The sequence below is a fragment of the Penicillium diatomitis genome (assembly GCF_028827545.1).
Source record: "Penicillium diatomitis strain IBT 30728 chromosome Unknown utg000005l_segment0_segment0, whole genome shotgun sequence".
Lineage (NCBI taxonomy): Eukaryota > Fungi > Ascomycota > Eurotiomycetes > Eurotiales > Aspergillaceae > Penicillium > Penicillium diatomitis.
The window spans coordinates 3,272,917-3,299,557 of record NW_026623177.1 but is presented as its reverse complement, the minus strand read 5'-3'; the positions used below and the strand labels follow the sequence as shown (position 1 = coordinate 3,299,557).

At 51.5% G+C, this 26,641-nt stretch overlaps 7 protein-coding genes across 7 annotated transcripts; 5 read left to right on the top strand and 2 right to left on the bottom strand.

Annotated features, from left to right (window-relative positions):
• Nucleotides 1-755: 755 nt before the first annotated feature.
• Nucleotides 756-5,076, bottom strand: N7539_005569 (putative ABC multidrug transporter; the record flags this gene model as incomplete). The annotated part of the gene is made up of 2 exons (XM_056935171.1): nt 756-3,278; nt 3,340-5,076. The coding sequence occupies 2 exons, from the start codon at nt 5,074-5,076 to the stop codon at nt 756-758; spliced, it is 4,260 nt and encodes a 1,419-aa protein (XP_056790365.1).
• Nucleotides 5,077-10,230: 5,154 nt separating this feature from the next.
• N7539_005568 (uncharacterized protein) lies at nt 10,231-11,346 on the top strand (the record flags this gene model as incomplete). Its single annotated transcript, XM_056935170.1, has 2 exons — nt 10,231-10,364; nt 10,899-11,346. The coding sequence occupies 2 exons, from the start codon at nt 10,231-10,233 to the stop codon at nt 11,344-11,346; spliced, it is 582 nt and encodes a 193-aa protein (XP_056790364.1).
• N7539_005567 (uncharacterized protein) lies at nt 11,306-11,752 on the top strand (the record flags this gene model as incomplete). The annotated part of the gene is made up of 1 exon (XM_056935169.1): nt 11,306-11,752. One exon carries the CDS (start codon nt 11,306-11,308, stop codon nt 11,750-11,752), a length of 447 nt encoding a protein of 148 aa, XP_056790363.1.
• Nucleotides 11,753-11,951: 199 nt separating this feature from the next.
• N7539_005566 (TspO/MBR family protein) lies at nt 11,952-12,681 on the top strand (the record flags this gene model as incomplete). Its single annotated transcript, XM_056935168.1, has 2 exons — nt 11,952-12,054; nt 12,236-12,681. 2 exons carry the CDS (start codon nt 11,952-11,954, stop codon nt 12,679-12,681), a joined length of 549 nt encoding a protein of 182 aa, XP_056790362.1.
• Nucleotides 12,682-15,961: 3,280 nt separating this feature from the next.
• N7539_005565 (threonine/serine exporter family protein) lies at nt 15,962-18,652 on the top strand (the record flags this gene model as incomplete). The annotated part of the gene is made up of 1 exon (XM_056935167.1): nt 15,962-18,652. One exon carries the CDS (start codon nt 15,962-15,964, stop codon nt 18,650-18,652), a length of 2,691 nt encoding a protein of 896 aa, XP_056790361.1.
• Nucleotides 18,653-19,636: 984 nt separating this feature from the next.
• On the top strand, nt 19,637-20,734 carry N7539_005564 (asparaginase; the record flags this gene model as incomplete). Its single annotated transcript, XM_056935166.1, has 1 exon — nt 19,637-20,734. One exon carries the CDS (start codon nt 19,637-19,639, stop codon nt 20,732-20,734), a length of 1,098 nt encoding a protein of 365 aa, XP_056790360.1.
• Nucleotides 20,735-23,876: 3,142 nt separating this feature from the next.
• N7539_005563 (uncharacterized protein) lies at nt 23,877-25,795 on the bottom strand (the record flags this gene model as incomplete). Its single annotated transcript, XM_056935165.1, has 2 exons — nt 23,877-25,434; nt 25,455-25,795. 2 exons carry the CDS (start codon nt 25,793-25,795, stop codon nt 23,877-23,879), a joined length of 1,899 nt encoding a protein of 632 aa, XP_056790359.1.
• Between the last annotated feature and the right edge of the window lie 846 nt (nt 25,796-26,641).

The following is a 26,641-nucleotide window of genomic DNA, read 5'->3' as shown; positions in this document are numbered from 1 at the left end:
TCGAGTTCGATGCTATCTCGAAGATGTGAGATGTTCACACGGAGAGTCCTAACGGGCTAGATGGGATCCGCCAGGTCTAGTCAAGACGAGAGCACTATCTGACGCTGCTGGTCTTTTTCCGACGAGAAAGCGAAACGTGGTGGTGGGATTCCAGTGGAGCGAGCAATGACATTATCGCGCGCAAGGATTGACATTCACTTTCGAATGCTAGAGTGTCACATCTCATTTAAACCAAGTTGATCCGACTGTAATGAGGTACAGAATCTCTATGTACGGTGCTGTCTTGATAGAAGAGCCAGACTAGATAGAGAGGTGCCGTGGTAGTTGGCTTAATCCAAAGAACTTCCAAATGGAGCCCACATGTCTGGCGGGAGACCGGGATTAGTATGACTGTTGATCCAAGATTGAGAGCCATGTAGTTGCTGCCGGAGGACCCACGGGAGATAAAAGAATTGTGACAAGGATAATACAAAAAAGGAAATGATCTATGGCTATGTATTAGAGAGAGGGAAAAATAAGAATCTAATCTATAATGGTCCCGAAAACTCACAAACCCCCCCAAGACACGAGGGACACGGGAAAGAAAAAAAAAGCAACGATGAATAAAGGCAACCAGGTGATCCTGATCCAAAACTCGTACCAAGTCCAGATCAGCCTGATGCATGCAAAATTAAACCAGTAATCCGACCGCACGAGCAAAAATTCCCATACGCGGATGGTCATTCTCTCAACCTCCTTTCAGCGCCACCGCCAACCTATTCAGCTTTCTTGGAGGCCTTGGTCCGCAACTTCATCAGCAGGTAAACGAGGGCGTACGAGCTGAGTGCAAAGAGAGCCACGATGCCAATGTCGCGCCATCCGTAATAGTACTCTTTCAGGTTCAGAGTGTAGAGATAGTCACTCCCATGGGAGAATTGACACACGCGGCAATTCTCGGTTGCTTCCGGGTTGACCAAGTTCATGCGGGATCCGATTGTCTTCATAAAGTCATTCAGGTAATTGGCGCAAGTGCTTCCGCTGGGGGGATTGAAGACGGCGAACTCGCCATCCTTGCAGTGGATGTCCGTGTCCCAGACGTTGAAGACGAGTAGACCACCCATGAGGTAATTGAAGGGGTTGAGCCAGTAGATCCAATAACGCCAGAAGGCTTGGATTTGAGCGTAAGGGACCAGGACACCGCAGAAGGAGACGAGGGTTCCGATGATGAGCGGGTTGACCAGCGCGGCAAAGGTCGCGTTCGGTGCGTAGGCGGCGACGAATTGGCCGATGCCGGTGTAGACGAACTCGTACAGTAGCATCATCAAGAAGGTTGGGCCGGATTTGCTAGCGGCCGTGTCGGCACCGATGGTCCAGTACCAGCAGACGAAGTAGAGGACGCCGCAGATGATCAGGTAGGGGACTTCGGAGACTACCAGCGCAGTGACAAAGGCCCACCAGGAGTACATCTTGGACTTCTTTTCGCGCTGTTCGTAAATGCTGCGGCGTTCAATGAACAGGGGCTGCAGTTGGGCTAGGACACCGGGCGCGACGAAGATGAAGTTGAAGATGGTGAAGAGGCGCAGCTGCATGTCTCCGATGCCATCACCAATCATCCAGAACGAGAAGCCGTTGAACAGAGCGGAGCCAAAGTGAAGAGCAAACTTGTTGTTGACGTAGTCGGTGTTTCGGAACAGAGCAGTGCTCATGCGCTGGGTGACGAGCTTCGTCTGTTCCATGACCGAGGTGGCAAATTCTTGTCCATCGTCGAAGGTACCGGGGGGTTTGGCAGCTGCTGTGCTGATGATCTGATCCAGTTCTTGGATGGCTTTGCTGTGTTCCGGAGAATCGAGCCAGACTTGGTTCCAGTCGCGACCCTGACTGAGTCCCCCGGAGACGACGTCGATCATGTGTTCAGCTGGATTGGTATTGGGCGGGCACGGTGCGCCATAGCGACCAAAGTATTGCTTGACCGTGTTACCATTGTCACCGATATCGCCAAAGTACACAGTTTTACCACCTTTGGCAAGGAGCAGGAGGGTATCGAATTCGGCAAAGAGCTGGGCCGACGGCTGGTGAATGGTGACAAGGACGGCCTGACCGACATCAGCCAGTTTTCGCAGGAAGCGGACAGTGTTGTAGGCGGATTGCCCGTCCAGACCGGAAGTGGGCTCGTCCAGGAAGATGAGAATGCTCGGTTTGGAAACCAGCTCGACGCCAATCGTGACACGCTTGCGCTGCTCGACGCTCAATCCGGCGCCGGTGCGACCAACAAGAGTGTCGGCGATGTCGTGAAGCTCGAGGAGGTCGATGATGGTATCAACATACCTCAGCTTTTCCTCACGAGGCGTATCTCGAGATTGGCGAAGCAGAGCGGAGAACTCCAGAGACTCTCGGACTGTAGCGAATGGCTCAAGCACGTCGAGTTGCTCACAATAGCCGGCAGAACGTTGGAAGGAGACGGGAAGAGGACGACCATCGACCATGATGGATCCCTTAATGGTGCCCTCGGTCTTACGCTGAGCGAGAACGTCCAGCAATGTGGTCTTGCCAGCACCGGATGAGCCCATGAGAGCACCAAGCATGCCCGGTTTGACCCAGCCATAGACGTTGTCAAGCAGGACACGATCGCCTTCGGGCGTTTTCACGGTGTAGCTCAGATCCTTCCAGGTGAAAACGGAGGTGTTCCGTACCAGTTGATTTTCCACGTCACTGTCATCGCGAGCATCGCCCTCAGAGGGCTTCTTGGACTTTTCGTCAACTTGGGACTCTTCGTCGCGGGAACTACTTTGATTGTGCTGCTTCAGGCGTTCCCGGGGGATGAGCAGGGAGCTACCGCTCTCACTGGCCGAGGTCCATTTCGAGGTGGCATAGATAGTGGCGCCCACAAAGAGTGCCCACCATGCCCAGTTGATGCCAAAGTTACGCCAGACGTGCGAGTGGCTGTACGAAAGGGAGCCAAGATATTGGTCACCAGTGACATAGGTGTTACCCTGAACAGCTCCCCCCACCCCAGCGCAGGACTGGTGGGCACTATCTTGATAGCCGGGACCCTGAGGAATCAGGTTGACGCCAACACAATCGATCGTCTTGCCATGAAACTCGTTCGCTAGTAGAGCTTCAAAGCCGTAGGCTAGGGGGTCGATCCAGAAGATCCACCCAAACCAGGGGTGCATCTGAGGCTTTCGGATCATGTACCCGGTGTACATGATCAGGGCAGCGATGAGGAATCCAGAGACCTTGGAGGCACCATCGAATGTTCTGAAGAGCGCACCCACTGCTCGGAAAAGAGCAGTCATGCTCTACAATATATGTTAGTAAAATGCTCTCTTGAACAGAAGGCTCGGGATACTTATAACTTACCATTGTCGTGGTAAAGACGAGGGCCCAGTAGGTGAAGAAGACACCCGCCGACATGGTCAACCCGACCATGAAATACACCACGATGCCGAACATGGAAATTTGGAAAATAAGTACAGGGATATCCGCGGTGATTTGAGCAAGACAAAACGCAGCAGGGTGGAACATGGCGAATTCCTTATGCTTCACCAGGACCGGGCGACCCTCGAAGGACTCAGTCACCTCCGACATGGCGAGGAGACTGTTGTACAAGAGGGAGAAGAAGATGGCGCCGGACTTTGTGAAGAGACCAGCGGAGTTGTTCGGAGCATTGTAAAAGAGCGAACCGGCAACGAGTGCTTGAATGAGCGTGGCGACCTGCTTGATGACAAAGGTTGGTTTATCCCCCCAGATGATCTGGTACTGGCGCTTGATGCAGGTCTTGACCTGTTCACCGAAGCCGACGGTAAAGGGACTGTTGCGAGGTAGATGCTTGGACGTCTCGAGCGCCACACCATCCTTGAAGTCTTGTGTCCGTTGGCGGGCAGTGTCGGAGTCGGGGTAGTCGTATTCGGAAGTGGCCTCTTCGAAGATCGGTGATGCTTCGTAGAGTTGGCGGAGGGCGTCTTTGTTGCGAGGGAATCGATTCCCGTATCCTTCGCGAATACGACGCTCAGTGGGAACCGTCACACCGGTGAGGTAATCGGCGATGTTCGAACCTTCGCGACAGATGAAGCCCGCTTGCTCCATGAAAGGACGAGCCTGGGCCCGTGTGCCGTAGAAGACCTGCTCACCCTCATCCAAAACCAGAACCTTGTCGAAGAGCTCGTAAATACCGTTACCGGCCTGGTAGAGGGTCACGATGGTCGACAGACCCAGGGTGTCGGTCATGGCGCGGATTGCCTTGGTCCATTCCAACGCCGTACTGGCATCAAGCCCGCGAGTACTATTGTCCCAGCAAAAGACAGAGCCTCGAGTGGCGAGACATTCGATGATGGAGACGCGCTTCCGCTCTCCACCAGAGACTCCACGCACGAACTCATTTCCCACCTTGGTGTTCTCCGTATGGGAGATTCCTAGTGCCTCCATGAGGAACTTCTTCGACTCGGCCGAGTATTCCTCGGGCGACTCTACCCCGTCGGGGAGCTTGAAGGGGACCTTGAGACGAGTTGCAAAGTCCATGGTCTGGCCGACGGTCAAGGTGGGGAAGAACAGTTCCTCCTCGGTATTCATGACGATCTGGCCGCGGTAAGCCCGTGCCTCCTTGGGGCTCAGTGAGCCGAATCGCACATCCCCGGTGATGGATTTGTATCCACCGCGGTGATTTGACAGCAGCTTCAGCAGAGTGCTGCATCCCGAGCCTGGTCTTCCCAAGACCAGAAGCATCTCGCCGGGCTTCACGCAGCCATGGCTTTTGTTGAGAATGGTTCGCAAGGGTGTCTTGTTGCGAGATTCTTTGATATGCTGTGGAATGTTGAATTGTGAGAGAACGTTCTCGTTGACGGCAGCATCGGCACTGATGACATCCACGCTCAAGTCTCTCCACGTCACACCTAACTCCTGACGCTTGAACCCGGAGGCCATCTCGCGTGCGTGTTGTTGTTGAACCCGGCTCAGCAAGGTCCAGTCACTTGGTGGGTTGTGGGGAGGAGTGGTAGGTCGAGAGGAATCTTCCCCCAAGATGGTCGCATTGCTCTCGGTCTCGTCACGGGGGTCGACGGGAGCCTGGTTGGGCACTGGCTGTTTGTTGACTTCGTCCATGACGGGCGATGACACACGACAGCGTGAATGGGGAGAAAAAGGAACACCAGACGAGCCTAGGCGGCCTCTCTCTATCTTTTATGTAGAACAGAAACACCAGCCCACACTCTTGATCATTATCAGATTCGATTCACTCTAGTTTGATCTTGGCTCTCACTCCTAATGTGGGTCTAGGCTGACGAACGTATAGCGACGGACGGGCCTTGATCTCGCCGACTTCCGTGAGAGCCGAGCAAGTGCAACCTCACCTCAGTTCTCTCTCACCAGTGATCGGAACCATGGACTCCCGTACTGGCAGTCCGATGGCCGAGAAACACATCGTGTTCCAGAATAGACTCCCGGTGGATGGGAAATGTGACTGGCTGCCCGTTGGAGATTTACACGTCTCTTGCTCCACGGCCGAGTAGCGTTCCCGCCGAAGCGTCGTGGGTTTGTTCAGCCACATGTCTTCGAGTGGAGCCTCCCGGACGCTTCCACGACTTGTTACGCCGATTCCGAACGGTTGTGGAAGTTCTTCCGCCCCCGTCTGATTGGTTCGGTCCCCACGGTGCGACAGGTGCTTTCCGCTGACTCAGCGGCTACCTGCAGCCCGAGGCGCGCGCACGTCCCGATGGGAATCCCTTCCTCACAGTTTCATCAAAGTCCACGGGCACCGAATGCCTAGACCGGACACAAGGGGGCTTAGAGAAGTCCGAGAACTGTTCTGCATGTCAGCTTGGCTCAGACAGATGGGAGTTTCTGATCGAGATTTTCCGCCCGTGAGCTGCCACCCCATGACGACAGTGGAATTGTAGAAATCATCCTACAGGCCACGATTCTACAAGCAGGTACCTAGGTGTGGAGACTTTCCATGTGCAGGTGATCTATATCCAATTTTCGATTACACCGAGAAGGGTAAATGCGTGTGTCAGATTTGATGAGAGGAGCTTACACCTCTTCATCAACATCCACCTGCTGCAGTTTTACAGCTCTGCCACAGGACACAGACGATCAATTACCCCAACCTGGGTGAACAAACACAAATGGCCATTCCGCCATTACCGGCATCACTGCCAGGTGGGATGGGTGAACGTGGTGGCATTGCTTCGAGTGATAGCCTACAAGAATGACTACGGTGTATTTGAGTCAACTGGATTCGATAGATCATCAAAGTGTCACCGCAAAGACCATCACAATTCATGCCGAAGTGGCTGGTACTGTCGCTATTTGGTTGAGGAAGACCATGCATAATAAACGCAAATAGCGGAGCCCCCAAGACCGTACTGGAATACATAGCGGATCTCCGATAAGTGCATGATAGCCCGGCCCAAGGAGAATAATGGCAGAGACCATTATAAACCAGATATCCACTCACTCTCGACACGGGCGGCAATAGTAGAGCCTGGTATCTCCGATAATCTAGGCGGCAGACACATTTGAATTTCTAAGCTTGGCACCGAAATTTAAGGTTGAGGAGCAGCCGAATGAGCTAGTTATCTATCTGGCATGACGAGCTTTTAGTGTAGTCGGCGAGTTCACAAGTCCACCGAACAGGACGGATGACCTGCGACTCAGTAGAACCAGAGTCTCAGCGAGGCCGCAAAATGAAGACAGTCGAGGAGGAAACAAGTGCAATTCAGGAAGACCGCCAAAGACACGAGAAAGATGAGACCTAGAAGAACGGATAAGAGCACGTGGGGAAGATGAACAATACAAGCAGAAACCTTCCTCCAGACGCATGATAGCGGGCCTGGAAGCGAGAGAAGGGCAACCACTGCGTGGAAAGCGAACATGCCGTAACAGAACGAAGCTAGGTAAAGATCAAATGATAAAAACGTGGCCTAAGGACCAGGCTTATTGTTTGTGTGCAACTTTGGAAGGGGCACCGGTATTGTTCCACAAATATTCTGGGCCTTCTCGCCTCAAAAGTTTCATTTAAATAAACGCATGGCGGCGTGAGGTTCCCTTCTTACAAAGACAAGCATCTTGGTATCATCAAAAGATCATCAATGCTAGTAACGATGAATATCACGTCCTGCGAGCTTGAAGCTCAAATAGATCCTAACAATCAATCAAGGTATGACTGTCGGCTCGAAGCAAAACGACTTACAGCAAAACAGCACGCCGCAAAACAAAGAATTCCAAAAACAAAAAGAGGCCAAGTGACACGCTGCACGCTACATTGCGGGACTCAAAGCAGCGCAAGTCAGTAGGAGAAGTGTTACGACTTGAATCGTGACGAGACCACAAGTCGTACCACTGCATATTGTAACAATGAATTCAAACTAATACATAGTGTAACAATTAATTCAGATTAATACTTTATGAGTGGCGCGCTTTGTCACGGCACTCCTTACACATCTCATGCACGCTACCATCTGAATCGGTGAACATAGTCTCCCAAGATTCGTGAGCCCCGGGAATGCACCATTGCTTGCGGACCGACAAACAGTAAACGCACCACTTTCCTTCGAACAAGGCCTTTGGACGTGCCCGGACACACCCCGCACAATAGCCCCACTGGCGCTGGGTGGAGTCTCTGTCACGGAATTCTTCATGTGGCAGTCCAGTCTCACATGATGATTCACGTGATTCCTCGCTTGGCATCGTGATTGTGCTCTCACGTGATTGATCGTCGTCCTCACGAGTGGGTGCTGCGGATCTATCCGGGGTACCGCCGCGAACCTGTCCCTGCGTTCTCTTGCCCCGGTAGGTTCGACTGTGCTGTGAAAGATATCAGTATCTCCTGAAAAAGTTGGCTGTAGTTGGGTGGCTGTGGTTGAATATACTAACACGGCGAGTTTGATGCCGGCACGACGCGCAGGTCACTGTTGGCGTTTGGTTCGAGCGCTTTGACCAAAAGCTATTGATCGGCCTCCACTTGGAGCAACGTTTGCAACATTTCCATTCATCGGCCAGTGACTCGGCGGGGTTGCCTTGGGAAGAAGTCATCTGCACGGCAGCAGGACGAGCCTCATGCTCTGGAGTGCTCATGTCTGGAGACGCGAGTCGTGGACTTGGACGGCTGGAGCTCCGGGACAGTGAAGAGATGCTAGACCTGGGCCGTAAGGTCAGGACGGCGCTCTTTGCCAATCGTCGACTAGGTGGCAAACCCCCCGTTGAAGAGAACTAGGTGTGCAAGATGGGTGCTTGGTTGTGATCGACGAGGCCGGGTATTGGTATCGAACACACCCGTGGGCCGATGGACTTACTATTGGCGTGGGGAGTACTGATCCCACTGATCAACGGGTTGATGCGTGACGATGACGACAATGGCTGTGCTCAACTTTCTCTTACTTGACCAAACGAGGGTTATGGGAGACAGAGGAAGATCCCAGTCGTTCCACGAGACGTGTTGTTGATGAGTTGTCGATGAGTTGTTGATGAGGTTTTGATGAGGCGTTGATGAGATGTTGATGAGATTTTGATGAGGTTTGGATGAGGTGTTGGTGAGAAGTAAATGTTTTGGAACGGGGATAAGTTGATTTCGAATGTCTTGAGACGGTTGTGTGGTTTGGGACGCGCTGCTAATCAGACGCGTGCTCAGTCAATCTGCCTGTTGTATACCGCTCTTGCAAGCGGTGTCTTCTAGACTGCTGGGTCGATGAAAATTGATCGAAGTTCATGGAAAGGGTGAATTGACGTCTTCTATCGTACCCCAGAAGAATTGATGCCAGTTGCATAGGTCCCAGGTCTTTGTTTAAATTTCTGGGCATCTAGATGGATGTGTCTTCACCGAGCCAGTATCATTTACTACAGATGAACGCTTGGAGTAACACGTAGAATACTCGCAGTAAACAACGTCACCGATACCCAGATGGAGAAGATACTCGAAGGGTCAATGATATGCGTCCTCTATCGTTAGCCCTAACATGGATGGATCTACAGATTCTGGGGCTTTTACTCTCGAGTCTTCATAGAATACAGCTACTGTAGGCACAGCCACACAGTGAGAGAAGGGAATGAGTGTGATATCGACTGGCTTAAGAGAGATGCTGTCTCGACTTTGGGCTGCGGCGAGACGACAGTATCACATGCCATACGAATAAATCGTGCTTGAATGATTCTGCCGACTCACCACCGACCCATAAACCCACAACATTAGATAGCCTCTCTTCCTTCTATCTTTCTCACCAATCAAGTCGTGTTTCACCTTCCTCATTTCCTTCCTGTACATCGATATCTACAAATAAGTCGTTTCTAAATACAAGGGATGTTGAGACCCAGTGGACAGTTCAATATGAACCGACTCATTCGGAAGGTAAGTAGAGATCAATTTGCTCAAAGCCAAAGGAAAATCGCCTAGTGGCATGGAAGAAATCTTGCTGTTTGGTGGCCAACCCCAGTCCCAGCCCCAGCACGATACGCTATTACGAGCAGAATCGGCCATATCTCAGGTCCCGCGCCCACACACCACCTGCAAGTCGTTGGATGTAGCTTCAAACGTATATCCATACTCCAAGGCCCAGTGCTTAGAGGCATCCCATGATCTGACAAATCTCTAGAATGTCTGTTCAGATACCTCTTCCAGTTTATGCGCCGACAAATTAATTTGGCACTCACCCAACAAGTGGGCAACTAGTACTGTACATAGACCTCGGCGACTGCCACTGGTCCATTGTAATTTATGCGGTTGCCCCCATATGAAAGTCGCCCGGTTGACTAAAGAATAGACCTGGGGAAGAACTGCACCATGTTAAAAAGGCGCATTCAAGTGTCTTCCAGCGTTGCTTTGCATCCATAGGTATCGAACCCAATTTCGATTCAAGTCCTTCTCATGACTGAACACCCCAGAACGCCAATGCTAACTCGAGGTACCTATACATGCAGACAGGCCCGGGAACTCCAGTGATGAATCAAAAAAAGCCCTAAAGCTGTATCAAAAAGCTCCCCGTGATCGTCAAATCCCTCGCACAAAGTGGGATCTGATGAAACACCAAACGCCAAAAAAGCAACTAACATCGAACGCCTCCAACTGTTCCACTTTGATGAGTGCGGCAAAATTTATCGTTGCCCCAACGGTGGCCTCGCCTAGACAGCAATCGCTTATGCTGCGTCTCAGGGTATGGTCCTCGAAGACATTGATAGCGTCAAGATGCTATTTCGATTGTGCCCTCTCATGGACCGCCAGCTAGGGTAAGCAACCAGACGGAGAGCAGCTCACATTTCGCTGGCATGTTGAAAACATATGAGACGCGCAATCTCACTCCTTCTTCTGGCTTTGTCGAGCTCACTGACGGCCATCTCAAGCTCCATCCTGTTCCAGGCTTCATCATCCTCGAACTCAGGACCAAGAAGCCAGAGAATGTGTGGGAATGGAGCCACTGATTTTGCGCTGAGTAGGTGGTCGAGTCGAAGGACGAGGTCCTTTTCAGCCAATTTCTGCATTGAGGATGAGGCTAGCACGTGCCGTAAATCTGGCTCGGGAGCTCGTGCTTCTTTTTGCATTTTCCTCAGGGATAGCTGGCAGAGGCGCACGGCAAGCTGATCTTGATCCTCTGTTGAGTGATGCAGGGTACTTGTTGACGAGTCGTTTCGATAGGGTATTGACTTGGCACTTTTTGGTCGCTTGCGATTGACCGCAGGTGATATGTTTCTGACAATCATTCTTGTGCAATGCATTGTTGAGGTTGAGATGGTTTTGGATGATAATTGACTTCCAGGTTGGGTTATGTGATCGAGACAGTCTGATGTGGGCGGGGCCCGGCAGTTGCTTGAATTTATTTGACGGCGTGCAAGCAGACTTTAATCCGGATGAAATCAGAATGACCATGCAACAGGCTGTCAATTTGCGGCCTACTCGCAGGTCATCAGTCATGCCACTTTTCAACCTGCAACCTTAGTGACCACAGAGTACCTCCAGAGGCCCGACAAATTATCGAAACGCTCTGCTGGGTGACTTCGTCGGCGCTTGCCGCTGATCACACCACCCCCGGATCTTCCCGCGTGAAACCAGACATGTTCGGGTTCGTAAAGGTTCCTACATTTGGACGCGATCTCCCTCCAATAATCGGGTACCTTGCTGGTACCTCGTCATGGAGGCTTGCGTCTGCTGTTCTTCGAGCAATTTTTGCGCCAGCTTTCTGTCGGCCCATGAACGGGTCGCGTGACGAGACTGCCTTTCGTTTCGTCAACACATGCAGTGGTCTGGCTCGAGTTACCGACTTAGAGCTGGTGAGCCGAAACCGAGAGAATCCCACCACTAGAGCTGAAGTCTCTGACGGTGGCCTTGATGTTGGCCTGATTCCGAATGAGGCCATCAGTCGAGGACTTTGGGCTATCATCGAATGAATACTTGCGACTTGTCGCCAGTGATCATGCTCCCGGTCCGGGTCTGTCAGTGGAAGCCAGCAAGTACACGTTGCTTAGCCCCGATCGATTATGGCAGATGGAGAGTAAGTTATCAAGTTTTGCGATGGGTCTCCATCTGCAGCTTGGTCTAAGTCCAGTAGCTCCACGGTATGAACTTGACGCTCAGAGCAACTCGAATATTCCTCATCCGCATGAGCTAATATTAGAGATAATTAACAGTGAAGCTGCTGTTTACTATCCTTCTTATCGCGATACGGCCAGATTTCCAGCGCACAAGTGCGATCTGGAAACAGCATTCAAGAAGATTCGACCTTCTCTGGACCGGCAGCTTAACGGCAGTTCTTCTCGAAGCGAGGTGGCCGGCTGCGCCCAGGAACGCCAGTGACGTCACTGTCCGATCGGCTGTCTCGGCAGCGATCGGCCGAGCTTGACAGCTGGCCACCTCCTGCGATTGTTGCAGCATTGGATGATTTGTCTCCTGTTCCTGTTCAGACGTCTCAGATTGAAGCTTCAGAAGTTCAGATACCCAGCTTTGGATATTCAAGTCTGTTTGCCATCAGCCTTCCCACGCCGTGTCTGCTATCATGCCTTGGTCCTTTGCCTTGCCCCAGGCGATCTTCGCGTCGCCGCTTCTTGCGGTCGCAACGCCTATTGGCGTCGGAATGACTTCCGCGCTTCTCACGAGTCGTACGTCAATCCACTGCTTTGTAACACGGAGCCCTTTCACCTGCTTTGATGGACAATGAGGGTGTCCCCTAAGCGCAATTGTCTCCTTCAACGCGATGCACACTCGGATTGCGAAAGACACATCTCCGTCTTTTCAATGGGATTCCACCTGCTGACCATTTCCCCCCTATCTACCTACTAGGCTCCAACACCAAAGACACGTATAAACAACTCCGCCAACCACCCTTCAGCCCCCCCGCCTGGCTGTTCGGACCAGCCTGGACTGTCCTCTACGGTCTGATGGGTTATGCCTCTCACCACTCAACCGCTGTTGCCTCGCACTCTATTCTGCCTGGTCTCCGTGAAGCCAACCAGACTGCCCAAGTACTGTACACGTCACAACTGGCGCTCAACTTCCTCTGGACTCCACTCTTCTTTGGACTGGGCCGGCCAGCCAGCGCTTTGGCCGATATGGCTCTGCTGATTGGCAATGTCTCTCTTCTCATGGCCAACTGGTGGGATAGTGACCGCACGGCCTTTTGGCTAATGACGCCGTACCTGGGCTGGTTGAGCTATGCCTTCTATCTCAATGCTGGAGTGGGATATCTCAACAACTGGACTCTGTACCCCAAGTCACACTCTGAATAAGACAGGAGCCTCCACGTCACACCGAGGACGATACTTGGCCGAGGGTAGAAAGAAGAGATTATCTCCTGTCATGCTATGGCAAGTTAATATAGTCACTGATGTAATGACGTGTTCTGAAACTCGGCAAGAACCCCACGTGGTCCTATGTATATCTACTCTATCCCTATTCTCACATCCCAACCCATTCATCACCGTATTGGAGTGTAGACTGTAGACACTGCACCTATCGGGATCCGTCGTGTAGCTGAGCAAAGGGCCTGGCCGTCTCCCAAAAAATGTCGGTGTTTGGTCCGAGAAGTGGGTTCCTCATAGCGGGGGGGGGGGGGGGGGGGTATTTTTTTCTGAATGATCAGCTGAACCATTTCAGGTCCCACTTTCCAGACGTGCCGGGGGAAAGGTTAGAGTCTGGCCATTTGACCCGCAGGAGAAGTGCTGTGGGTGTCAATCCGTCTATATACATTATGAGGTCGAAGTTCATATTGCTAGTCGCCAGTCGCCAGTCGCCAAGCCTATGATCTGGTGTCAGCCCGTGTGTGAAACGAGCAGCCTTTGAGCGTGACATAATTCGTCATATGCAAGTAGGAAGCAATCATCCAAGCCCCGTATCACGAGAAAAGCAGTCGGATATTTCGGCGGTGTGATGGAGAGCTTGATTTCCTTTTCACGATCAACAAGAGCCTCCCATCTCAGCTCACTATTTCTCTTTAGGCAGCACTCGCAGGGGCATTATCTCACACGTGCAAAAGAGCCCCTATCACAGGTGAGTATCAAAGAATGAGAGGCTTTTATTACGGCTTTTTATTGTTTTTCGGTGGTGTGGTTCTCCACTCAGCAGAAACGGGTAGGTGGCATGCAGCCGGCTGCGGCCCACTTTCTTTTTTTTTTTCTCACTCATCGCCGCCACTACACAAAGCACGTTAACTGTACTTTGTTGTCACCTTTTTGCCTCTCATCCACCGTCGTTGACTACAGCACAGCGTTTCTGTTCAGCATATGATACACTATCTTCAGTGGACAGCCATATGCAGAGACTTTCTCATCATCATTGGTTCTGCATGGCCACGCAACAACCTGTCATGCATGTATATCGCTATCCCACTCCCACCGATTATTCCGAGCTGGTTGATTGGATACCGACCACACTGTACTCGCCGATCAAACAGACCTGACAGCCGGAAGGGAGATGCTATTTCCACACGCACCCATCATCCAGGTATCCCAGGTAGGGTATGAGCCGAGAATCATTCCAGAATCCCAGATAAGGGTCGCGAGAGAGACATTGGGAGTGTGACCCACGATTGGGCATCAGACAGACCGGACGTGCTGCTAGCCTGCTACTATCTCGACTAAGTGGCTACTCCCGCAGCCATGTCGTGCAGAGTCAAGAGGCCGAGTCCGCACAGAATAGGCAGCTTAGCCGGGGCTAGATGCACCCTTGACCGGGTCTCGGTTATCAAGCTCCTAGACTCTTCGACCCAGGTCGGGCCGACTTGGCCTAAGGTGTAGTGGTGTATGTACTCAGTACTGCGCCTCAGACACCTACGATCCTTCGATCCTGTTGGAATTCATCGAGCTGGGAATCAGGAACCACCGGATGTCAGAAAAGGTCAAAAGAGGTCAACTGCCCATTGAACCCCCCCCGGGAAATAGACTGAAAAATATCATAGACTTAAGCATGTATCCTCGTAGGGGTGATGCAAAATACAAAAAAAGAGCATGACGTGACTGGCCATAGCCCGGTCGTCCACTGTTTTGTTGTAGCGGGTGGATAAATGGCGGCTGGAGCTGGATCGCCACCACCGGAAACCCCACCGAGAATTTTCTTGAGTTTGAGACGGATGAGCAGGGTTGTGGATGGTGGGTGCACAGATCACTCAAATGAAAATCCCGACCCGAACAACGATACTCAGGTTTCTCTTGTGAATCTAGAACAACACACCTTGTGTCGACGTGGATGATACTAGCCGTTGTGTAAGGGCTTGGGGACTTGCCATTTCGAGTAGTATCAAAATAAGCGCAAGTCATGTGAAAACTACTCTCGTGTCGACCTCGTTGAAGGTAAGGTAGCATCATGTCTGTTGTACAACCCCCTGCACGAGTGCTCAGTGAGTTTACACAATCAAAAGAACTATTACAGACTCTACCAGCGACAGTGGCTCATACATGATTGAACAAATGCCGCAGCCACCAGGCACGCAATAATATTGATAGGGAAGACTAGAGAGGAGAAGAAAAATTTTCAAGGGCTAGCGCACGCCGTTTCCTGCATGGCGACACTTAGCTTCGGAACATTCGCACATGGCGCTTTGTATAGCCACGAACATGCAACATGATGTGCAGTTGGTCCGGCTCATCCACGCTCAGGCCGCTCAAAATGAATGGTGATGGAAGAGTCTGATTCATGTCATATCGAGACTTCTCACAGACCTGTCTTCGGTCGTCCGAGGCCATATGGTGAAGAACCGGTATTGCCTGTCTCATAGTTGCGAATCTATAGCTACATTCCTTTTTGGGACTTTGACTATGTATCCACTGTGGAACGTCTCCATGAGGCTGCAGTGAGTACATTTCACGATCAATGACAATTGGAACAACACATACCTTAATAAGTGAAAGAGGGAGGAATGGCCACAAACGAGCGGTCCTTGTTTTATCATTACGAAGCAGAGGCCGCCGATGTGGATCTCCAGACGATCCGTGGTTTATCAATGGGTCAAGGATAAGCCGATCTTTGTGAGCCATTATGAGCCAACCAAACGAGCATCCAGACGCCAATCGATTGACCATTTTTTCTGTGAGTCTTCTCCAGAACAGAGGTTTCCGTGGGTTTTGCCTCGCCATGCTGCCTCCCTCCAAGTCTATATCAGCACGGGCCTCGGCGGAACAGGCCTGGAATGTGTCATAGCCAGCGACGGCTGCTCAATCCGTGTGCAGTCTCCCAAGGTTTATTTTATATTATTGTTATTCTCACAACCACTTTTGTTTGGCTCTATTTCTCAGTTCCCATGTTTACTCGATCCCATATCCCATACATCCCTTAAACTAGTCGAAGGCTTAGGGGAAAACCACCTTCTTCTTCCTTAACCTCGGAATTCTTTCTCCTCCTTTCTCAACTCTTACACACTTCTCATCCCCCTCACTCCTCCCTTTTGTGATTGCACACCCGCAATACTCTGCATTCACGGCTCTTTCAACATTCCAACCTCATCGATTTTGCGGAGCGACTCAGGTTCTCGCCGTAGTGCCTGTTTGGGCCTTTCGGCTCTCGAGTACCGCTGAAATGTCCACTCCGATCAACACGCCGCTTCCCAGCCCGAATGAAGAATACGATGAATTTCCTCTACTCCCAGAGGACTTGACTATTCCACTGCCATCTCCTGTTCTCCCTGTTACCGGTCATGCGGTGGTCCCCGATCTCTTTCAGTCGGAGACAAGGCATGCCGATCCTGTCGCGGCGTTCTCAGCAGAGCCCGAAAACGGACCGACTCCCGTGACCGACCCCGTCTCCCAACCACTTGCCACACCCGAAACCGAACAACCTCGGACCCGCTCACCACGCGTGCGCTTCCACTCCATCACCCGCTCCCTCAGCGACCGATATCATCACATCCAGGATGGCAATAATCGACTTTTCTCTGGCCGGTCGGATTCTGCCCAGCATCCATTGCTGCCACCGCCCACTGACCTGGCTGATGATAACTTGTCGGGATTCGTGACCCCGCCGGCCCCGGCATATTCCCGCCCTGCAGGTCATGCGGGCGGCCGTGCCCCGTCGACGGAGTATTTCTCCACTGATCCAGAGAAGTATGCCCACCATGACCATGGAGATGACGAGCATACGAATCCTGCGCGTGAGCGCCTCCGAGCTGCTGGTCAGCTCATTCGACAGAAGACCACCCATTTGACCCAACGTCTTCGTCGTCCATCAAATGAGGGTGAGGCTCTACATGCCTCGATCTTGCCAGAGGATATGGGAATCCCCCTGGAGGAGGTTCAAGCTCGACGCGCCCGGCGTCAAGCGGATCGGTTACGCATGTTAGAGGAGGCAGGCGAAGAATCTCTTGAGCCTCCTCCAAGTGCAGAAGCCCATCGCCTGGTGCGCAGTATGACCCAGGTGCAAGACCAGCTGGCTCTGCGCAAGCGCCGGCCGCGCCCTGCCTACCAGCGATCCGGACAGACCACCCCCGAGGGTGCGCTGAGGGGCTTTGCGGCACGTCGTCGTTCCAGCGGAGGCTTCGGTGGTGGTGGTATTCTGGCACAGTTGTTGAAGCTACAGGCTACGCAGTCAGCCTCCTCACGACCGGAGAGCGTCATCACCGACGACTCGGACAGTGATGCACCCCTCTCATCTGGCGCGACCACCCCCAAGAAAATCAGCTCCCAGTCTCCCTCCATGCCATTGTCTTTGCCAGCTTCGGGCGCAGCAACCCCGCGCAAGGAGAAGCTCAAGTGGTACAAGAAGTCTCCTCATCGATCCACTGCGTCCTTGGTCGACGCATCAATCAATTTGAGCCGCGCGAGTCTTCCAGCCGGTGCCGCCGAGTCTCTCCACACAAACAAGCGGACTCGGAGGAACAAACGCCGCACGCGTCTCGAGGATGAGATTCGCGTCACCGTCCATATCGCCGAAATCCTTGCCCGACAACGGTACATTATGCAACTGTGCCGGGCGCTGATGCGCTATGGGGCGCCGACCCATCGCTTGGAGGAGCACATGTCAATGACGGCACGGGTCTTGGAGGTTTCGGGTCAGTTCCTGTACTTGCCCGGTTGCATGATCATGTCCTTTGACGATCCCACCACGCGCACGGCCGAGGTCAAGTTGGTGCGCATGGCTCAGGGAATTGATTTGGGTCGGCTGGCCGATACACACAACGTCTACAAAAATGTGGTGCATGACCTGATCGGGGTCGAAGAGGCCACTCAAGAGTTGGATGAGATCATGTCTCGCAAGCCGCGCTTCAACAAGTGGATCCTCGTTCTCATGTATGGCTTTGCAAGTGCCACCGTCGGTCCGTTCGCTTTTGGTGCGCGACCTATTGATATGCCTATGATTTTCTGTCTGGGCTGTATTGTGGGTCTGATGCAGCACGTCTTCGCCCCCCGCTCGGCTCTTTACTCCAACGTCTTCGAGGTCACCGCCGCCGTTTTGACGTCCTTCCTGGCCCGAGCCTTGGGAAGCATCACGATCACGCATAATGGTACGACACAGCAACTCTTTTGCTTCTCGGCGCTAGCTCAGTCCTCTATTGCACTGATTCTACCTGGGTTCATGGTCCTTTGCAGCAGTCTGGAACTGCAATCTCACCAAATGATCGCTGGATCCATCCGAATGGTCTACGCAATCATCTACTCCCTCTTCCTCGGCTATGGAATCACTGTCGGGACAACCATCTACGGTCTAATTGATCGGAACGCCACCTCTGCAACAAGCTGTGCCAATCTTGAAATCTACGGCTCTTCGTACGCTCGTCAGTTCCCCTTTGTGGCTATCTACGCCGTCTTCCTCGCCATCGTCAACCACGGCAAATGGAAGCAGATGCCAGTCCAGGTCCTTATTGCCATCTCGGGCTATGTGACCAACTACTTCAGCACAACCAAGTTTGGCACGCAGTCCGAGGTGGGTAATACCGTGGGCGCGTTCACCATCGGCGTCTTGGGAAATCTGTACAGCCGGATTTGGCACGGGCAAGCCGCCACTGCCATCCTCCCGGGTATCTTCGTCTTGGTGCCATCTGGCCTGGCCTCGAGTGGTTCCCTCATCTCCGGCATTCAATATGCCGATTCGGTGCGGTACAACCTCGAGACTCACGGTAACAGCACCTCCACCAGCAGCATGACGGCTACCTCGGTCGCGAGTCTTGGCTTTGGTATGATCCAGGTCGCTATCGGTATCACCGTGGGCCTGTTCATTGCCGCACTGGTGGTGTATCCGTACGGCAAGAAGCGAACGGGGCTGTTCAGCTTCTAGCCCGGGAGGTTGGTCGATCTGATGTCTCGGGAGAGGTGCTTGATGCACTGACTTTCCCTGAGCGTATTATTTCTTAATTCTTTTTTCCTTTCACCTCACATTTCTACAGCGTCTCATGGATAGGTTCATCTTAGCATGCATGATTTCTCTCTCATTTCTATCTCATCTCCTCCTGACTTTGACGTTGTCCAGCGTTTGTTATCGGTTTCATTTTCATTCAACTGTCGTGGTCTTCCACGATATTGCATTTATATTCGAGGAAAAGCGATCATTCAATACACGGAGCCTAGACATTATGTTATGGCCAAACGCGCGGAAGCTTGTCACTGACTATCATCATACATATGCTTAATAATCAGTTCATTTTGATTACTGTCGATGACAACGACCTGTACACATCCCTCGTCTCCTTTAATTCCCTCGCGATTTACTCTGGCGTTCCACGTCTTTTTTTCACCCGGCATCTCGCCATATGTGTTCTTTTCCTCTAGCTTCATGGTCAACCAACCTGTCGTGGGGATTTTGATGCTGTATGATAACCGCTGTATGATAATCTCTCAGCTTTCCTCCTATTTGTTAGGCCAAGGGAACGGAGAATACTTCCCGTTTGCAAAGTGGCTGTCTCCAACAAATCTCATATTGGGGTAAAATAAGCCCGGCCTTGTGTTGCCGGGTTTTTGGGAGGCCTTAGCGTTCTTGATCGCCTATCCTCGGCGTAACCCACTTTTTGATTGGGATCCCGAAATTTTGCAGATTGCAGACGAGATTTTGTAGCAAAACATTGAGGATTTGGGTGGCCAGGTAAGTATCGTTCCTGTCATTCATCGAATAGACCGCGTTTCCAGCGCTGATTTATATTCTGCCAGCGCGAGTTGGACCACTTGCACCTGTTTAGCCCTCACTGAGTGAAGGCACCAAGCCCCTTCGATTACCGGCTGACAACCGGAGAGAATTAGCTACACGACTTCTCCTTGATCTGGGATCATGTTGACGCACCTCACGACGGACTACGTCGTCACCGACCGGGCAGGTGTGATTGAAAACCGGCACGCCGTCCACGCAGCCATTGTCGACGCCAACGGCCAAGCATTATATGCCGTTGGTGATCCCTCAAGGATAACCCTCGCTCGATCCGCAGCCAAACCAGCCCAAGCAGCTGCCATTCTTGAATCCGGTGCCTTTGAGAAATTTGATCTCGACGATGCGGATCTGGCTCTGATGTGTGCATCGCACAGCAGTGAAGAACGCCACGTCTTACAGGCTCGTCGCATTCTTTCCAAAATCCAATGCAGCGAAACTGACCTGCAGTGTGGTGGTCATCCATCCATTTCGGATTCCGTCAACCGCGCCTGGATCAAAGCGGATTTCACTCCTTCCGCAATCTACAGTAACTGTTCCGGTAAACATGCGGGAATGCTCGCTGCGACCAAGGCTCTCGGCGCTGATATACAGAGCTATCACTCGCCAACGAGTCCAATCCAAGAGAGGATCAAAGACATGGTCGACGAGCTTTGCCAGTTGCCGAGAGGAAGCTCGCTATGGGGCATCGATGGGTGCAACTTGCCTGCGCCTGCCTTCCCCTTACATCGCTTGGCGCACATGTACGCTGCTTTTGCCGAGGCAGCCGGTCAAGTCGAGGCGAGCGCTTCTGCGTTGGATTCGCGCACGCGGGCGCTCAGCCGCGTGTTCAACGCCATGTCTTCATACCCAGAGTTTGTGGGCGGAGAGGATCGCTATTGCACTGTCCTCATGCGCGCGTTTCCGGGGATTCTGATCGGAAAGCTTGGAGCTGATGGTTGTTATGGAATCGGTCTCAAATCGTCGTCTTTGGCGAGCGAATCATCTGGTCCATCGGCTGTCGGGATCGCTGTGAAGATTGAGGACGGCAACATTCCAATGTTGTATGCTGCGGTCACAGAGATTTTGTTCCGTCTTGAGGTTGGGCATTTAGAGATGCGAGAACAGTTGGCTCGGTTTCATCGTCCACTAATTAAAAACACCGTTGGAGTTGTGACTGGAGAAACGACGCATATGTTTAAGCTTCGCAAGATCGGCGAGGAAGATGTTGCGTGGTCTCGATGAGATAGAGCTATTTTCTCTCTGGGGTATAGTTTTGTGCTGAGAATTCTTCCTTGTCTGTCTTTGCACAACGACCTAGAAGCATAGTAAGAATATGAGTGCTCCAACAGACCGTGGCATCTTAAGTACCTAGAGATGCCGTACATTAAGAAGACTGTTAGTCTGCAATCTCCCGGTCTATTCTCAAACATAGGTAGACAATGGCTTTTGTGTGCATGTCTCGATACTGTCAAACACCGAGCGCAATTGCCACGCATCAGTGACGGTCACAGCGTTGTTTGAATCAAAATTCACACCGTAGGTAGAGGCTATTCCGTATTGTTTGGTGTACGGTGGAACCCTGAGTGCGGTATATCGTGCCTTAAAAGGTCTAGTCTTGAAGGTCGCTTCCGGCCCTGGTGAGTGGCAATGAATAGTCAGATTTCAAGAGTCAGTGTCAATTTCAATGTTGACCCCGTCTTTCGGACAACCGGGCCAAGTCGTATCCGAAACCGCGAAATATCAATATAGCTACTCATTCGTGATACATGAGGTAGCATCTTTTTTCTCTGGATATCCGCATCTGCCGCTGTTGTGAACTTGCGACCCGCAGAGTATACTTATCGGGGTCTTGTGCTAGAGCCTTGGTTTTTATCGCTTTTACCTTTCGAGGCACCAGTTGTTCCATCTCATCTTTTTCCTTTTTATCTATTAGGCAAGGTCTCTCTGTCTTCACTCCGCCGGGTTTCTCTGTCGGTCCGAAAAAGCGTGAATCGATCTTCTGCCATTAGACTGTATCAAAGGCCAAGATATGCAACACCGACTGCATACATTATCCAGAAACTCCCATTCTCCCAGCTTTGGCCCATAAGGTCAGAGAGCCGCTGGTCGTCTTTCATACGACCCTGTTGGATCGCTATGTCTTCACAGTTCTTCATCATCTTGAGGAACGTCTTGATGGGTTGATCACACACTCTTGTCCAGTCCTTAATAGTCTTTAACCAGTATTCAGGTTTCCTTATGAGCAGCTTCCAAGAGAGCGCATGAGAAAATTCCGTAGGTGCCGCGTGGGTGAACTCCCAATCCACGACAAGGACAACTTGTATATTCTCGTTAAGTAGTATATTAGCCGGGCACTCCTGTGTTGTGGATGGGGACGAAGTCTGCAATTGGCCGCATTGTCGCAAGATGTCAGCTTCAAGGAGTTGAACTAGCCAGTTGTCGGATCTTTCTTCAGCTTGTTCTCAGGCTACTTCATGACGGCATAGCCGACTTTGCATAATTGTGTCGTAGTATAGAAGAAATAATGTACCGCAAGTTTCGGCGAAACAGAAGATTGTATTCGAGAGAGATAGACTTGACTCTACCGCTAGTATAGTACGCGGTGACTACGTGACCAAACTCGTGGAAAGCGATGATAAGCATCTGCGTGGTGTATTAGGTCCCTATATTCTTTTGTTTATCTCGGACTACATCGGTGACTGAAAAGGGGACGAGTGTCTCGCTATACCTTGAAGGGCTAAAGTAAATATCATACGTATAGAATGTTCTAAAGTAGCGCAATCACTATTACGTAGGCACTGATCACCCCGAAAGTGACTGCTTACGTATGGTTAATGGTCAAGTTGCGTTTTATTAGGTACGAGCTTATATCGGCCGAGCGGCTTTCGATGGCTATATAGAGGGCGGGCATTATAGGTAGATACTTAATACGGAAAGACGACCAGCGCTACTTTGAAATATAAGGTTAAAGGTCGTGAGTGGTTAATCTTCCAGCGGTCGTACAGTCGTACTACTACCTGCTCCTCCGGTCGGACCTTCTCAGCACGGACGACGTATACTTATACCAAGGAAGATGAAAGGTTAGTTTGCGTATTGGTTTATATTAATCTCTCCGAAAATTCCAGCGAGAAGATGAAAATAATACAAAAGTCAAGGCTTGGTCGACTATATCAAAACTACTCCGTCAAAGCAGAGCACTGACGTTCCGAGGTGCCCAGGTTTGCAAGCGTGCTTGGCGGACACACCTGATCAACCCTTTGACTGGACAACTTTTGAGGCACGGGACGCAAAGGTCGCTGCAGTGTTTGTTTATTGACGCTCGTCGCTTGACGGTGGCTGACGACTGCCGCAGTGGCTGGGCGCGCCTATTTTTTTGTGTAGGTAGGGCTGCGCTGAGTGGAGCATCCCCATCAATCTGGCGCTTCTCCCGTCCGGCCAGGTGAGTGTTTGACGTGGACATTGTCCACCGCGCGTCGAGACGTATGTCATCATGTATGAGCCTGGGAGAGGCGTGTTTATGATAGGTAGATGCAGATCATACTATTACCCTGGATCAGGCATTTGTCTTTTTAAAGCAGTATTGCCCTAAACTACTTAACAACCTGCGATGTGGCGGGAAAGGGAGACGAGCATACGATGTTCGGATGTTGTGATTGAGTCAATTGACACCGAGGCAGTTCCTCACGCACTATCTTGTATCGCTTCGTGTACACAAGAGGCAAGATTTCCAGCTTTACCGAGTGAAATGTCTATACTTTCCATTCTCCTTCGCTCGATGCTAAAACTGCCAGGTTATTCGACACAGCATCGTACTCTCGTCTACGGGACATACCGCGGTTGGCGCTTTGTGGAGTGGTGCGCTCATCAGAAGCAAACTGTGATGACCATCCATGAAAGTCGCAGCACCTCTTTTATACCAGCGCCAGTGTAAAACACGGATGTCGGTGTCTTAGGATCCATGGAACTACATCATCGGGTTTGTCGCAAATGCTGGGCAGGAAGAGCAATGTAATAATGAACTGTAGTAACCTCAACAGTACTCAAAAGCAATGTAACAATGAACTGCAGTAACCTCAATAGTACTTAAAAGCAATGTAAAAATGAACTGCAGTAATCTCAACAGTACTTAAAAGCAATGTAACGATGAACTGCAGTAACCTCAACAGTACTTAAAAGCAATATAACAATGAACTGTAGTAACCTCAACAGTACTCAAAAGCAATGTAAAAATGAACTGCAGTAATCTCAACAGTACTTAAAAGCAATGTAACGATGAACTGCAGTAACCTCAACAGTACTTAAAAGCAATATAACAATGAACTGTAGTAACCTCAACAGTACTCAAAAGCAATGTAATGATGAATCGCAGCAATACCGACACGATTCAAGGTGTCTTTAGTAGGCAGGACTCAAGACAATATCTTGACCAAATTTCCTTTTCACCCCCCTCCTCGAGGTCGTCCATGGACATCGCCAGACCAGCATTTCCCTCAATCTCGTGGTCGGGTCCCGCCCAACGTGTGACATTTCCGTAGTAAAGCCCGCAGATGGTCCCGAATTCATCGAGGACCACAGACCCAGAATCCCCAGGATCGCCAAACTTAATTGACATGGGCGAAGTTTCATCGGTCTGTGCGATGATCAAATGTTCCTCAGTATCGCTTTGGTCCATAGCAACTTGGGCGCCCGATAGATCGTATTGGATGTTGTCATTCCCAGCCCAATTTAAACAGACATGGACACCATTGGCGATTCCTGATTTCACCGAAGACCGCCCAATACGAGTGTACCACTTCCCCGGAACGATTTTGCTGAACCGTTTTTCCGGGAAGCTGTTCCGGTTTGCGTCTCTATCGATAACTGCGAGGTTCAGGCGAGGGGTAGGTGACCCCTTGTCTATCAAACGCCAGATTTCACCCATGTCAATTGTCGGTGCCATCGAAGCGAGAGACTCTTCCCCCAGTTCGATCAGGGCCCAGTCTTGTACGCGGCCACCCCAGACTCCTTGACCGCTTGAGCAGAGAACGTTACCCAAGGGTCGCGGTAATTGCGAGAGAAAGTCACGCTGCTCGGTAAGGCGTGCATGGTCGTCTTTCGCAATCTCCAACCTGTATTGGATGCTCTGGGCTACCTCTCCGTGCTTCAGCTCGGCCCCGAGCGCCGTTTCCTCCAAGTTCTCGAGCTCCACAATAGCTTCTGCCAAGTCTGCATCAACGAGGCGGCGAGTCGCTGCAACATCCATGGAGGCAAAGAATTCCATGCGGGAGCTCAACTTGTCGAAGTTGGAAATCGGCACACCGAACTGGTTTGCGCGTCTGTCGACGTCGTTCTTTGAGACTGTGGGTTGCACAACGTGGTGGTTAGTGATACCACACTTGTAGGTCTGGCCGTTATGGGTAACCATCACCAATGCCCCCATTGTGCCTGCTCTTGTTTGGCCTGACTCGCCAATCGATAAGCCAAGGTGAGAAAGCCCGTCAGTCCCACACGACCGGAACTGGGAACGCCCATCAGCCGTGTATTCGTCTTGCGACGAAGTGGAGCGCTCTGGGGATGAATCGAAGCGCCCCGGGATAAAGTCAACCTTGATAGAAAGGCCGGACGGACTGTTCTCAGAGATCAATGAGCGAACCCAGTTCACTAGGTCAAACCAGCTATGGGAACTCTGCTGGTTGACGGTGATGATGATGCTCGGCGAGGCAGTGAGCCGCTCTCGACCGAGAAGAACGAGGGTGAGGGATGTCCAGTCGAAAGGAATCTCCGTGCGGAGCCGCTGCAGCAGCCGGGGTTTGATTTTTTTGTAAACGTCGACGGCCGGGTGGGATGGTGAGATAGCGAACCAACCCGGCTGGTAACAGTAGTCGACATTGACAACCTCGACATCGGCTGAAATTTCTTTGGCGACAAGGAACCGTTTTAGATGGTCCCGTAATGGCGCGAGACTTGGACATCGGCCTCGAACTTCAACCATGACAGTCGGGCGGGGGGATGGCCTCCCAGGTAGCCAGGCTTTGACACGTTGACGGGAAACAGGTCACGATTGTCATTGAAGCCTTCCTTGGCCAAGATCTCTTTGAAGGCGTCCCGGTTTGCCCAAAACTGGTCTCGCAAGACGCCGGGGGCAGATTCCCGCTTTAGCGGGAACGGCAAGGGAAAGGGTGCCGTAGTGGCTCGGTGCGCGTCGATACTGTAGAGGTAATCCTCAATTTTCAGTGTATCCGCGAGCCCTCCGTCGGTGAAACGCCGTTTCTTGCGTGGCGACGTTTCGCCCGCGATGGAGCCAGAATTCGAGCCCGACGACATTGAAGTTGGAGGCGTAGGGTAGGCTAACTGGGGGAACGACCACAGGCTGGGTTGCCTTGGGGATTCTGGGGACTGAGGATTGTCTCCTGGGCTGAGGCCAGCTCACTGTCCTGGGCAAACTGGGGTCAGCGAGCCACGAGCCGGAACTCCGAAAGTAGGAAATGATCTTGAACTGCTCAATCGAGATGGAAGGTTAATACTGGAAGAATCACTTCGATAGACATGTACTCAATCCTAGATTGAGAGCCTTAATCGAGATAATCTCGGTGGATGGACTCAACAACGATGAGCTCAAGATGCTGGGAGGAAAATGAACTACTCACTTGAGTCGAAACCGGTCTCTGATGAATTTCAGGTAGGTCCTCAATCAAGACAGTCGACGGCGATGGCTGAAGGAGAAGAGGCACAGTGGTCCGAGAAAGAGGAAATTGCCAACCGTTGGGAAGAAGACTGTGTTTGATTGCTATACTTCGCTGTCGCTCCGATTCCCGAATAGGGAAAGCACGTAACCCGCCGTCATGCGATCAAGTCCGAGTCCCAACTAGGGAAAGGGTACAGAGCCGTTCCGCTGTTGCGATACTCCTACTTCCCAATTAGGCATAGGACTTGACATTTTCGGCAGATCGACGAACCGTGATCCCGCTGGATCACTACAGTGCGTTATGGATTGAATATACTTGAAAATCTCCATGGTCACGGCTACATTATGGCATTCGACCTTGCCCACATCCGGGCCTACCTTACTCCTGCCATGTCTTGGGTAGGAATCATCATTTTGATACGTGATATGTATACATTGGTAATGATTAGCAACGGCCAGACAATGTACACTGTACAATACTGGCG